General features: G+C 43.5%; 1 protein-coding gene across 1 annotated transcript; it reads right to left on the bottom strand.

The window, feature by feature from the left end:
- Positions 1-337: 337 nt before the first annotated feature.
- EREG (epiregulin) lies at positions 338-12,403 on the bottom strand. Its single transcript, XM_030565421.1, has 5 exons — positions 12,241-12,403; positions 4,071-4,157; positions 3,374-3,497; positions 2,428-2,574; positions 338-844 (listed from the first exon to the last, which is right to left on the bottom strand). Exons 1-5 carry the CDS (start codon positions 12,290-12,292, stop codon positions 754-756), a joined length of 501 nt encoding a protein of 166 aa, XP_030421281.1. The 5' UTR covers positions 12,293-12,403; the 3' UTR covers positions 338-753.
- Between the last annotated feature and the right edge of the window lie 209 nt (positions 12,404-12,612).

The following is a 12,612-nucleotide window of genomic DNA, read 5'->3' as shown; positions in this document are numbered from 1 at the left end:
GAACGTCTTACACCTCCTTACTTTCCCACATGGGTGTCAAAATTGTGCTAATTGCAAGGCCTTCGCTGAAAGCTGAATACTAGACCTCAGTTTAGTTTTCGTGAACCCCCCCTCCCCGCATAGGTATGCAACAGGATACAAATATATGACAATACACCCCCACCTACAAACTAGCAATCAACATCTGTCTGATTAGAGGCGCAGCTTTTCCCAGGGCCAGAGGTACTTTCCATGTGTTCATATCTGATTATCTGAAACATCCCTGAAGGCTAGCGGATGGATCAGGTAAACTGCCTGCCATTGTTACACATCAGTATACAACAGGAGATACACCACATTCATTCAACCCCATTTAGAAGATTTAATTTTAAGAAGCAGAAGTACATTCATTACGTTCACATGAACAAATACAAAATTGTATTTTTTTTTAAACAAAGTATTTTGGTAGACCAGCTATTACTGGCAAAAAGCTTACATTTCTTACAAAAATATATATCTGTATATATACCTCTAAGTAGGATTACTTTTCTCCACATTGCATAGTATTAAATATTCAACAATAAAATTAAAAAAAATAAAAATAAAAAAAGATTCAAATATTTATACTAAAAAAATCCATTTTTGACCTGTATATTGATTCTGAGCAATACAAATTAAAATTGTTTTGTTTAGAATGTATAAATATTAATAAGGTTTAATATTAAATAGCTGCAAGCTGACAAATCCTTGGTCTGTGTGTGTTTCTCTCCCCCTTCACGAGGGAAGCAGTGCTGGGTTCTTCTCATGGACATCAACCTCCTTGTATTCTTGGTTGTTGGCTTGCCTCTCCTTCTTGTTTTGGTACCTGGAAATATGAAGATCAGAGAGGTTGTTAAACCATTGCCTCCAGAGAAAAAACAATGAAACGCATAACTGTGCCTGAAAGAAAAGGCTACTTAGCTGTACTAGCACTTATTCCACTTCTCCATAGAAGTTTCCATCCTACAAGGTTGCTGAGCAAAAAACTTCCCTGTTCAACAAAGTACATAAGCACTTTCTTAAATCCCATGAAGAGCTGGATTTCTGCTGGCTGGCTAGAGCTTATGTTCAACAACTGAACCACGAAAATCACCAGCTAACCATAGACCTGAATTTTAAACCACAGCAGATACAACACGCCTCCAGCAGAAGTGTTGACCTTTAGGGCAGTTGTTTTCTTTTTCTAAGTTTGGTTAGTAAAGGGTTGCCTCCATCTTAGTATTCTTGCCCTTGGAATTTTTTGGAACTCCAGCACGTTGCTAGAAATGAGGGGGTGTGCACACGTGCACACAAAGAACCCACAGAATTTAACTGCAAACATCACCCAGAGGCTAGGTAAGACACCTGCAGGAGCCCAAGATTAAACAATCTTGCTATTTGAAAGATCACATATTACACATTAGAAGTTGTGTATTTAATGCTGAGAAATCATGTTATCTTCCCCTATGCTATTCCTTTGAATTTAAAAGAACAACAAATTAGGTCATCTTGAGTTACATTGGAACACTTCATATAACCCTAGGGAAAGAGGAAGAGACTTGCTGTCACTTAACCACCCATAGTTTGGGGAGGCTGCCTGAACTGGCATCAGAGCTGTGGTCTTCAACCCGGGAGTGATGTGAACCTCCCTCTCTCAGCCATTCTGCACTATATATAAAAATACCAATTGGCCTGGAGATGGAGAACCTTGACTGCTAAACAAACATCCCATGCTCCCAACTTAGATAGCTTATTAAAGAACAATTGGTTTAATGGTTATGGTTGGACCAACCTAGTAATTAGATGAAGGTGGTTATTTGATATTAACCCCTTTTTATTCTTTTTGCTTATTTATTTAGATTAATAATCTAAAGTGGAAACCTGACTGGTCTGGATGTTTCATCACCAGGAGTCAGAACCGGAGACTGAGCTAAGTCTGTGACTCATCTAGTGGTGATTCCTTAGAAGTGCCCCTAGAGTCCTCACAGAGAAGGGTGAGCCCACACTTCCTGCTGTCCGGATTGTGGGCATGACCCCAGATGCTTTTCATTCTAGTTTCTCTCTCTATTCGGTGGATAGAACTGTGCCTGAGGAATACAGGTGCATTGTTTGAACGAGTGCTAGTCATGATGTCAACAATGTATCATACATTTTAGCAAAAAACACAAAGTTTCATTTACAATCGTGTAGCCAAAGCAAACATAATTAATCCGCCCTTTTCAAAAGTAAAGTAAATAAGTGCAGCGTAGTAAGCGTGCACGGTATCCGAAAAACTTAATGTAATCAAACAGAAAAATATATACATAAATCTCAATGTGACTTCTTTGTGAACATCTCATCTGACATCTTCATTAAAACCAAAGCTTCTCACCCTAGCTGGAGAAGCTGAGTCAAATTTTGAGCACACAGTAAAATATGAGAGCGCCTTACCATTTGTAGAAGTAGTATGATGCAACCAAGATTGCAATGAGGAAAAATAGGGTTAAAATAATGGTCAGTGCCAAATATTCTTTGCTCAGGTGCTGCGTGAGCAGTTCCGAATGCACACATCGGACCCCGGAGAAGCCTACATCACACCTGAAAAAACAATGGAAGTCACTGTTATAGAAAAAATGTACTGTGCTGGTTTGAAACCCAATGTCACCATGGATGATTATGGATGGGGAAGCTCTGGAAAATTTCCTGCAGAGAACAATCATGCAATGGCACATGCAAGACCAGATGATCTAACAGCCCTTTTCCATTTCTAATTTCTAGGATTAAATTGGTTTCTCAATAAACCCCACTGCTCTAGCATCTCTGGGAAGAGGGTAATAGACTCATAGACTTTAGCAGAGGTAAAGCTCATAAAGAAACAATGGCTGTTTTGCCCAAACCAGGCTTGAGAAGTCAGATGCTGTATGTAGAAGTTGTCGGGCACATTTTCCTCTCTCTTGCACTGGTGTAAATCCAGAGAGTTACTCCTCATTTACACCAGCATAAGTGACCTACATGTTGCCCCAACGATTGACCAATGACTATTTTAAGATCTATAATAATGGGCCATCCTATGTGCACTTGCCATTATTTTGGTTTTTTCCCTCTCAGGCCCCAATTCAGCAAGATATTTAAGCATGTGCCTAAGTTTATGCACATGCATAGTCCAATCGACTGCAGTCAGTTCATGAATTCAAGTCCCATTGAAGTCAAGGGGATTACTCATATGCTTAAATACTTGCTGCATCAGGGCCCTAAATTGCTTTTGATTTTCATGTGACAGAGTCTGAAAGCAGGTGAAAGGAGAGATCACAGCCAGTTTATGCAATTGCGTGTAATTCATGTTTGCACTCGAACTCAGGGAGAAATGCAAAATGGCATTCTACAAATTTCCTCTTACCTGCAGTAATGCTGATCTAAATCCACAAGGTACATGCACTGTCCGTGGAAGCAGTAGTCTTGCATTTCAGCCTTGCATTTGGCTATCCCGACTTGAGCCACCCGCGGGCTATTCTCCGTCTGAACTGGAAGCAGATTTGGTTAATGGTTCATTAGTCTTTTTTCCAATTATTGTGCCTGCATTTCTTAACAGTGCTCAGGGTTTCTCTGTACCATTTGCATTTATTCTTATGAAACCTAGGCTAGGGCTGAAATTTTCAAAGCTAATTCCTGTTAAAATAAACAGGGATTAGGCAACTAAACCCTTGAGATGGGCTTTGAAAATCCCACCCTGATTGTTTTTTCTATTGGGAATTCTGGACACAAGACACAAGAGTAGCTATATCAGTGGATACTGTACCACAGTGAATTGTTGTCTGAGGCCTAATTATTTAACACTTTTGGTTTCATAAAAGGCAGTAGAGACTCAGGGTTGGATCCTGCCAGATGTTTTGTACCTTTCGGAACTCTTCTGAGCCCCAGAATCTTGCAGGCCCTAAAATATTAACTCTGTTTTTAAAAATGTGGCTTCTAATTTATGGGCCATTTTTTCAAAAGGGCTCAACTCCCGCTGAGAAAAATGGGAATTGCCAGACGCTGAAGACTTTTGCTGAACGGGCCACGTTTTTAAAGAGGCAGCGTTAAAACGTCATACTTACTCAGCGCTGTTGTACAGTTTTCCATCTCATTTGGTTCACATAACGGGATCACTGTTGTGCCAAAGACAGCTTGCAATAGATAAAAGCCTACGGGACAGACAAATAACAAAAATTCCTATTAATAGTGCAAAGAAAAACAGCATTGAAGGAATCTCTTCTAGTATTTGGAGTACTTGTCAGTTTGAGAGAATTTCTTTCTAGAGTTTAAACACAATCTCAACATAAGCCTACTAATATAGCCAGAGAATAGATACAGGTATAGTCCTTAGGATCAGCCAGTCCAAACACAAATACTAAAATGCAATAATCAATAATAAAACCACAATGTTAAAGGTGTATGGCCCCAATTCAGCAAAGTACATAGTAATAGGAAAAGGAATTAATGTAAGCCTGTGTTTAACTGCTAGGTTCAGTAGGGATGAATTTAAGTATGTGCTTAAATGCTTTGTTGAACTGGGGTTCTATGAATGAGAAGGGCAGCAGGATTTGACCCATGCTCTGACTGCAGTCTTAGTGGTATGAACCTCATGGACATGCAACCTGACTATGGAAAAACACTTAAGCACATGCTGAAATCCCATGGACTTCAATGGGACTCAAGCACGTGCTTAGACATTTTGCCGAACTGGGACTATGGATCTCACACTGATCGAACTAAGTACCAAATGCCACGCTGGGATATACACACTCCATTGAGGCAACAGGAATGCGTCACACAACATTTGCACCCAAAATATGAGAAAGTTCACACCTTCGCTGCCATTTACCGTTTAAAGCTTTGGCTGATCTCCTAAATAAATTTGTTTTTAAATGCTAGGCTCCCGTTCCTAGGGCTTGATCAATTGAAGTTAATGGGGAGACTAATCTTGTTAGAGCTCGTAAACCAGGCAAGATCAAGGTTGGTCAATAACTGAAGTTTTAAAAGGAAATCCCAGATGCTGCAGGAAGTGTTGGTGATTCAGCAGATGGCACTCTTTCTGCTGACTCAGAATTGAACCAACACCCTACTGTGGGGCTTAGGGGACACCATCTGCTCAGATAATGCCTGGGTGAAAGCTGGTCACTAAGGGTTTGATTTTGTATACCACACACAGTTATCATGCCTGAGCCCACAAATAAGGTATTTGCTCATTCAAGTGGCTAGTTAGATACTTACCTGGCCATCTACGCACATAAAAATCCCATTTGTGCATGCAATCACATGTAGGTGGGGATTATCAGTATTGCCTAAGGAAGTCAGGCACTCAGCCACCACTGAACATGAATGGGTGTTAGGCGCCTAACTCCCTTCACTGCCTTAGAAAATTCCAGCTGTATTTGCACGTGTATTGGTTTGTGAACCATTTAGAAATAGGAACAAGATCCCAGGAAAAGTATCACTCGTCTCTGGCTCTGTAGTTTAAACGGGGTACATTTCCCTTCAGTTCACCTCCAGAAAGCCATGTAGTGCAGTACGGCTGACACAGAATGGCTTTTGCATTTACACAGCAGAGGTGGCCACGTTATAGCAGTGAGGGGAAATCCTAGAGACAGTTTGTAAAGCACTCTGACATCCTTCGAGTTATAAGGTGCTGCCCACGTACAGATTTCAGGTATTCTATGGAATGTGCATCCCTGCACAGGTTTCTATACTAATCCTTCCAAATATTCGGAAGTCCCGTGATGAATAAGCAATCTTTGCCCCAACTGGTCATGAAATCCGCTTTGCTAACACTTTTGCTGTGGTCACAAGCTAACCCGCTCATGAACTGTTTAACTGTCAGCCCCATTCCATTGCAGTCTGTAATTTCTGTCTTTGCCTTTGGGCTGCTAGCATCTTTCGACTTGTCAGGTCATGCGTGCCTAATGAAGGGAACGTGCCCTCATAATTTCTCGATCCTCCTTTTTATTAAACTTCCAGTTATTAGAAAGTTTTGTTATGTTTCAGCCACGTCAGTTTCAGAATGATTATGGACTTCCTGCTGCCACTCCATTTTATACTATTGCTAATTCGCTTCCCTGTTCTACTTCATGTCAATTAACAGGGCTTTTCTAAGTGCTATGTATTTAACATTAGTCATGGAGTTGTATCAATTCTGTCCCTCTTAAAATATATATTTGTTACTTTCTATTCTGAAACACAATATTTTAATGCAAAAATTAGACTATTCCTCCACTTACATCTTCAGCTAGTATAACTAGTGTCATGGGAAAAGTGGGCGTAGATACCTATTTTCCCAGAGGCGGGAAAAAGCCATTAGAACAGTGTTATGTCACAGGAAAACAAAGAGTTGTTTGTTTTTTTTTTTTTTAAACATTAAAAATATTCCAAATCAATTAAAAAAGTAAATCCTGCCAGGATTATTCAGCCAAAATGCCCGTTGAGTGAGATGGGAGCAGGGAAGGGCTCCAGGTGGGTTTCCTTTACGGGTGGGTTTTTCAAAGGCACTATGTGTTGGCCATTGACTTCAATGGGATCATTTGACTGAGTGGAGCAGAATTAGCCACAGCACTTTTGACCAAAAAACAACCCCTCCCCCCACCCCCACCCCCCAAAAAACCCTGACCTTCTGAATGAATTCCCATTTAGGAACAAAAAGCCAGATCATCAGCTGGCATCAATCAATGTTGCTGCGTTTATTACAGTATAGCTATGTTTATTTACACCAGCTGAAGACCTGGGCCAAAACACAGACCAAATCCTGAGCTCCTTCCCCAAGTAAGTCTCTCCCTGAATGGGAGGTTTGCCTGTACGAGATCCTTGACTCACAATGCTTGCCCCTGGGAGTTGGGTATTGATGCTGAGATTTTCAAGAGTGCTTGACATTGGTCTAACTCTGCTGCCATTGAAATCCAAGGTAGTGAGTAGGGTGTTTATAAGCACCCCACTCACACTACTGCACCACAGGGTAATGTTGAATGTATACATTTTGAAGCAGGCCTCTCTCCAATACACAGCACCCCAACTCTCATCTCACTTAAACCCACAAAAATTCTGTGAATATAAGAGACCAGCTTCATCTGTTCCACAGAAGAGTCTCTAGAGACTAGCACAAGCCAAATTCTGCCTTATAGGTTCACACAGACAACCCCACTGATGCCAAGGGGGGCTGTGCATATGTACCGGAAAGCAGAATTTAACCCAAGAGGCTCTAGATCCTTTGTAGACATTAGGCTCTGTTTGCTGAATAGGAAAAATAATAGGTATGATTCTGATTTCATTTACACTACTGTAAATCCAGAATGACTCTGCTAAAATTGAGCTTTCCGATGGATTTACACCAGTGTAAATGACAGCAAAACCTGGCCTTACTAAAAACCCTAACGAAAGAGTGGGAAATCCCTGTATGTGCAAAAGCTGCAACTTCCTTTAGTCCTGAATGATGTACCAAGTGTCTCCTAGAAACACTTCCCTTCAATGTGGCCCAGTACTGTACATTCTCAGACAGTGAACACATGCATGTTTAAGCAACAGAGAGACACAATAAGCCACAAGTGTCAGATCCCAGACTAAAACTTGTCACATTCTGCCTATGCAGAATAGCTGATGGGCTCCTTCCTTAGGCGACTGCAGAGAGGCGGGGGAAATAAGTTCATTACAAAAGCACAACATGGCAAGTACATTTTCAGATACACCTTTGTATCTTCTGGCATGCGGACAAAATTCTCCTCCCCAATCTGCACCGGGGATCTTTGTTGCACATACTGGCCTTTTCCCATGCACATAATTCCCAATGACATCAATGGGAGTGCAAAGGAGATCCGGGGTGTGAATGAGGGATCTGAATTGTAGATCGAAGTGGAGAGCCTTTCCCATAATGATTACCTGCTGGCGGCTGTTAATTTCACAATGCGCGTGTGTCTATTGCTGCTATGGTGAGCGTGGAATGAGGAATCTGGGAAAGGTGGGGCCCTGTTTGTATTAATACCTTGATCAGTAAGCAAATACTGTTATCTTGTACTGTGGAGTGTAGTGGGATGGTGGGTATTTATTACTGGTTCACTGGAATGTTACTTTTACACCTATTGCCGCCTGGCTGGAATGTAAATGGAATGCTTTTCCTGCTTTACGAAAGGTTAGCATTGTCATACTCGCAGGCTGCCTTACGGGAATCTTACTGCTATTGACTAAGTGTGGGGTGAAGAGAATCAGACCAAGGGTGGAATACCAGAGATTTTCCATAATACCTGTGCAATACGCAACAACTACCGAGAGTGGTCAGTATGGTCTTAGGTAAACGTAATTCTAATATGTTCCAATTACAATCGTCCTGATTCTCAGTTATTTATGTCACATCTGTCCACCAAATTTAAACCCATTTTAAGGCAATATAGGCCAATCTTTTCATTTTTGAAATAGTTTCTCAGATGTCATTTTGTCACTTTCAGGTTTTCCTAGTCATTAGTAATATACTAATTGAACATGGAGGAACATTCCTGACCATGGTTAGCCAGGTCACATCCCCACGTTTCAGTACAGTACAAGAGAGAAAGCTATGCACACAGAAATCACTGTGTGCCCCTGACTCAGCTGTGCAAATTCCAAACATACATGTGTAAATCAGGTAGTTGTGTAGACACAGCTAGTATTTGGCGGCATAAGTTAGGCAGGCACAAATGAGTGTGTTTTACTACTAAGTTCTGGGTCATGCTGTGTAGCAGTTTGTTCACAGAAGGCATAATTCAACTAATCACTTTATTTCACTTGCAACTTGATCTTACACCCATTGAAATCAATAGCAAAACTGACTTTGACGTCAAAAGGGGGCAGGATTGGACCCATTAAAAGTAACTATTTTATATTGTCCACACTTAGGATGTGCTGTCCGAATTCCTCCCTGTGCACCTCTGGGAAAGTGTCTTTGGGAAAAGTTTCCACTGTCGGAATGTGTTAATTTATATGTTAATTAGCACATTTGCATATCATTACATTTGGCTGTAGATTAGTGCTGATGAGCTAATATTTTAATTCAGTGCAATTTGGTGCATCTTTAAGTGGGGATTACGGGCAATCAAATGGAGGGCATTATCACCGTGATGCTAGCAGATCAAGTGCCAGCTCATGTCAGCATCACCTGGCCTCACTGAATGCTGACAAACGCATAGTTGCCTGGGTCATCTCGGTGTTCGTATTGTCAACATAGATATTAGAGTTATAAGAATGTGATTAACCTTTATGGAATGCTTGTTGGATGCTGCATGTTATAGCTGTATCCCACGTTATAAGGTAATGTTTAAGAGTTTGTTCTGTAACTATGAACATGTTTGCCAAGACTGTAAAACCACACAGTCAGGACAGAAGCATTACCAAATGTGAAATAACCCCTCTTGTGGTTATCTCCTCCCCAACAAAAAAAGGCCTGTAGACACTATGGAATGTGGAGCACCAGTAGACAAGGGACTTTGCTGATTGCTTCCCCACGTCTCTGAAGAGGGTAGTGCACGAGCCCTCATCCCATTCCAGCATGAATGCTTGGGAAGGGGAAAAAATCCCCATCAAGAAGGAATTATTATCCTGATGCTGCTTGAAGTCTGAGAGGTGAAGATTTCTAAGCATAAACAAGGGGTCCCCAGCTGTTTAGCTTGGGTTAGCCCCAAAGGACATAGAAAGCTTGCATATTATCGCAGCTACTATCTGTCAGAACCCAAGCCTACCTGCTTTAACCTTCTAAATAATGTTTCTTTTTCCTAGTTAATACATACTTAGTTAGTTTTTTACAGGACTGGCTACAAGTGTTGTAGGAAAAAATGAGCCTTTATCGCAGGGCTGCCCAATCAATGCTAATGATTCCTTTCCAGGTTTACCTTCTGGAACACAATTTCACCTTTACATTAGTGCTCTAAATCAGCTGAGGAATCATTCAAGAGGTTTAAAGATTCTGGACCAAAACTCCTTAAATCACCAAGGGACAGACTATCAGACCCATACGCTCTTCAAGTAGCACCTTACTTCTACACGCAGCATCAAGGACTGACTGGGACAATCTCTGGGGGTAAGGAACTATTCAACATGAACAAGAGGATCACCATGTGGCCCACAGTAATTGCTCTAAATAGTTTATAAGATTCTGCCATGAAATAGACTAGGGCTTAAGAGTGGCTACAGGAAAAACACATCCCCTCCAAAACTAGAGTATATTTCCGGGGGCACACTTTTCTTTCATAGACCTGAGTGAAATACTCTGACTTGTAGCGAGTAGCACCTTACTTCCACTGAAGTCAATGGATCCATTTGTAGAGTAACGCACAATTCAACTCAATTTAACGTGGCATATCACACTCTGGCTCTCTGCGAGTAAGGGTGGTCAAATCTAGCCTTTTATGCATGCCAAAAGAGACATAGGTTCACAGATATTTGCACAACACATTTCAATGTCATCCTTGTGCTGGAAACAGTCGATGCCCAGATGACAAAGGCCATGGCTTTATTTGTAATATGTTGGCAAATAAAATGGTTGTATAATAGCTGGAATGCAAAATGGCATGGAAGAAAATGTGGAAAACCGAAACTGATGAGCTCATGCTGAAATAGGCTTGGCAGATGATGAAACACCTACCCTGTAATTAAGTGCTGCAATGAAGTGGTTAAGCACCTTTGCGAAGGCTCAAAAGCACTAGACGTATGGTAACAATGGAATTCTGTTATTTAAGGTCTCAATTAACAACCCATTGTAGACATTTAAAGTAGACTTTGGAATTACAAAGCAATGAATGGCATTTTCAAACACTTTGGACTCAATTCTGCCCTCAGATACCTGGGCACAACTCCCACTGGGCCTGACTGTGATCTTCCTTGCACTAAAGTCAAGTCATGCTCTTAGCTGGTCAGTGTGCAGCAATAATCCTGGGTCACCACTACCATCGCCCAGCAAAGGTGCAGTACAAACATTTGTTTTTGCTCCATCAACATGGATCCCGGCTCTACACATGCACAGTTTAGGCTCCCAAGGCTTTGCCAAACTTTCAGACATACACTAAATGTATTACTGAAATGCACCGCTGAAAAGGTGAAGAATCTAGACATGAAGGGAAACAGGTCACCGTTTTATTAGCAGAAGGCAGGGCTTTACCCTTCAGCCTGTCCTGGGAAAAAACGCCCATTGAGGTTACTGTGAGTCAAAGACTGTAGGATCTTCTTGGAATGGGATGATGATTACACCATATTAAGAGGGCGGGATCCCACAGTCCTTACAGATGCAAAGCTCTCATTGAGGTCAATGGGAGTTTTGAGACTGCAAGGATGGCCCCAAGATTTTAAAAGCCCAGCTTGCTGCTCAGATCCCAAGAAATAGAGAGATGAGATGGGTGGAGAAACATCTTTTAGTGGACCAATCTCTGTTAATGGGAGAGAGAGAGAAGCTTTGCAGTCCAAGCTGGTCCAATAGAAGATCATTCCTTAGGAGGAGAGATAGTTCAGTGGTTTGTGCACTGGCCTGCTAAACCCAGGGTTTTAAGTTCAATCCTTGAGGGGGGCCACTTATGGATCTAGGGCAAAATCAGTCCTTGGCCCTGTTAGGGAAAGCAGGGGGCTGGACTCAATGACCTTTCAGGGTCTCTTCCAGCTCTATGAGACAGGTCTATCTCCACATATTAAACCACCTCTCTCCAATGACCTAGGACCAACAGGGCTACAGCTACCCTGCATACAGGAAATAACAGAACTGTTCCCCCCCCCCCCAGGGATTAATATTTTCTAAAACCATTAGGTGGTTGAAAACAAGGGAGAACTTGTGGACAACTACCAGGGCCAGCTCGGATACCCTCCCCTGTCACCTTACTGCCCAAGCCATGCTGCTGCTTTCCATGGGACCAGTCTCGGATCCAGACCAGTGCGGGTGAAATCCTGCCCTACACTTGCTAAAGCCTTTCCAGAAACCAGTGAGGCCTGCAAGACGGAACCTGCCCTCTGCGGTTTCACCACGGCCGCACCGCGGAGCCCGGCCGCCTGAGTCACTAGGAGCTTCCCGGGCGCCTGGCACGCGATGGAAAGGAAGCGCCGAGCAGGTGCCTGCTGGAAGGACACGCAGAGGCTTGTCATGCCCCTTCCTGACTCCCGGGTGCCACGCTGCACCTGTGCCCCGATCCCACGCGTGACAGCGGAGCACGCAGGGCGCCTGCAGCGGGCCGGGCCAGAGCTGCTCCAAGCCCCAGCCCCGGGGGCATGTGGCGCGCTGGGGAGCACCCCGCTTACCCAGGCAAAGCAGCGCGCTCCGCATCCTCGGGGGGCAGCCGCCGGCGTCCATCCTGCTCCGCTCCGGATCCCGGGCTGGCGCTGCACGGGGCAGCCGCTGAGCTAAGGACAGTAGCAGCGGCCGGCTCCGTCGGCAGCGACAGGTTGGATGCAGCCCCGGCCGCCGCCGCCTCGCCCTTTATACCCTGCCGGGGAGGAGGTGGCTGGGCGGCGGAACCTGCGGGCTTGGAGTCCCAGGTGACGAAATCTCGGTCCCGGCCCCCCGGGGAGGATTGCTCCAGAGAGCGAGCCCCGGCCGGGGAATCCCTCCGCCCCCGGCTTCCCTCCCTGCCTGCCCCGCCCGAGCGAGAGCGCCCGGGGCCAGACCCCCAG

This window comes from Gopherus evgoodei, chromosome 5 (genome assembly GCF_007399415.2).
Source record: "Gopherus evgoodei ecotype Sinaloan lineage chromosome 5, rGopEvg1_v1.p, whole genome shotgun sequence".
Taxonomy (NCBI): domain Eukaryota; kingdom Metazoa; phylum Chordata; order Testudines; family Testudinidae; genus Gopherus; species Gopherus evgoodei.
This window is presented reverse-complemented; position numbering and strand designations above follow the sequence as displayed.

Excerpts from the sequence above, each read along its gene's own strand:
- EREG (XM_030565421.1), bottom strand. The coding sequence starts at position 12,292 with ATGGACGCCGGCGGCTGCCCCCCGAGGATGCGGAGCGCGCTGCTTTGC. Across the intron at positions 4,158-12,240 it reads GAGCGCGCTGCTTTGCCTGG|GCTTTTATCTATTGCAAGCT; the intron begins GTAAGCGGGGTG and ends TCTGTCCCGTAG. Across the intron at positions 845-2,427 it reads TCATACTACTTCTACAAATG|GTACCAAAACAAGAAGGAGA; the intron begins GTAAGGCGCTCT and ends TCATATTTCCAG.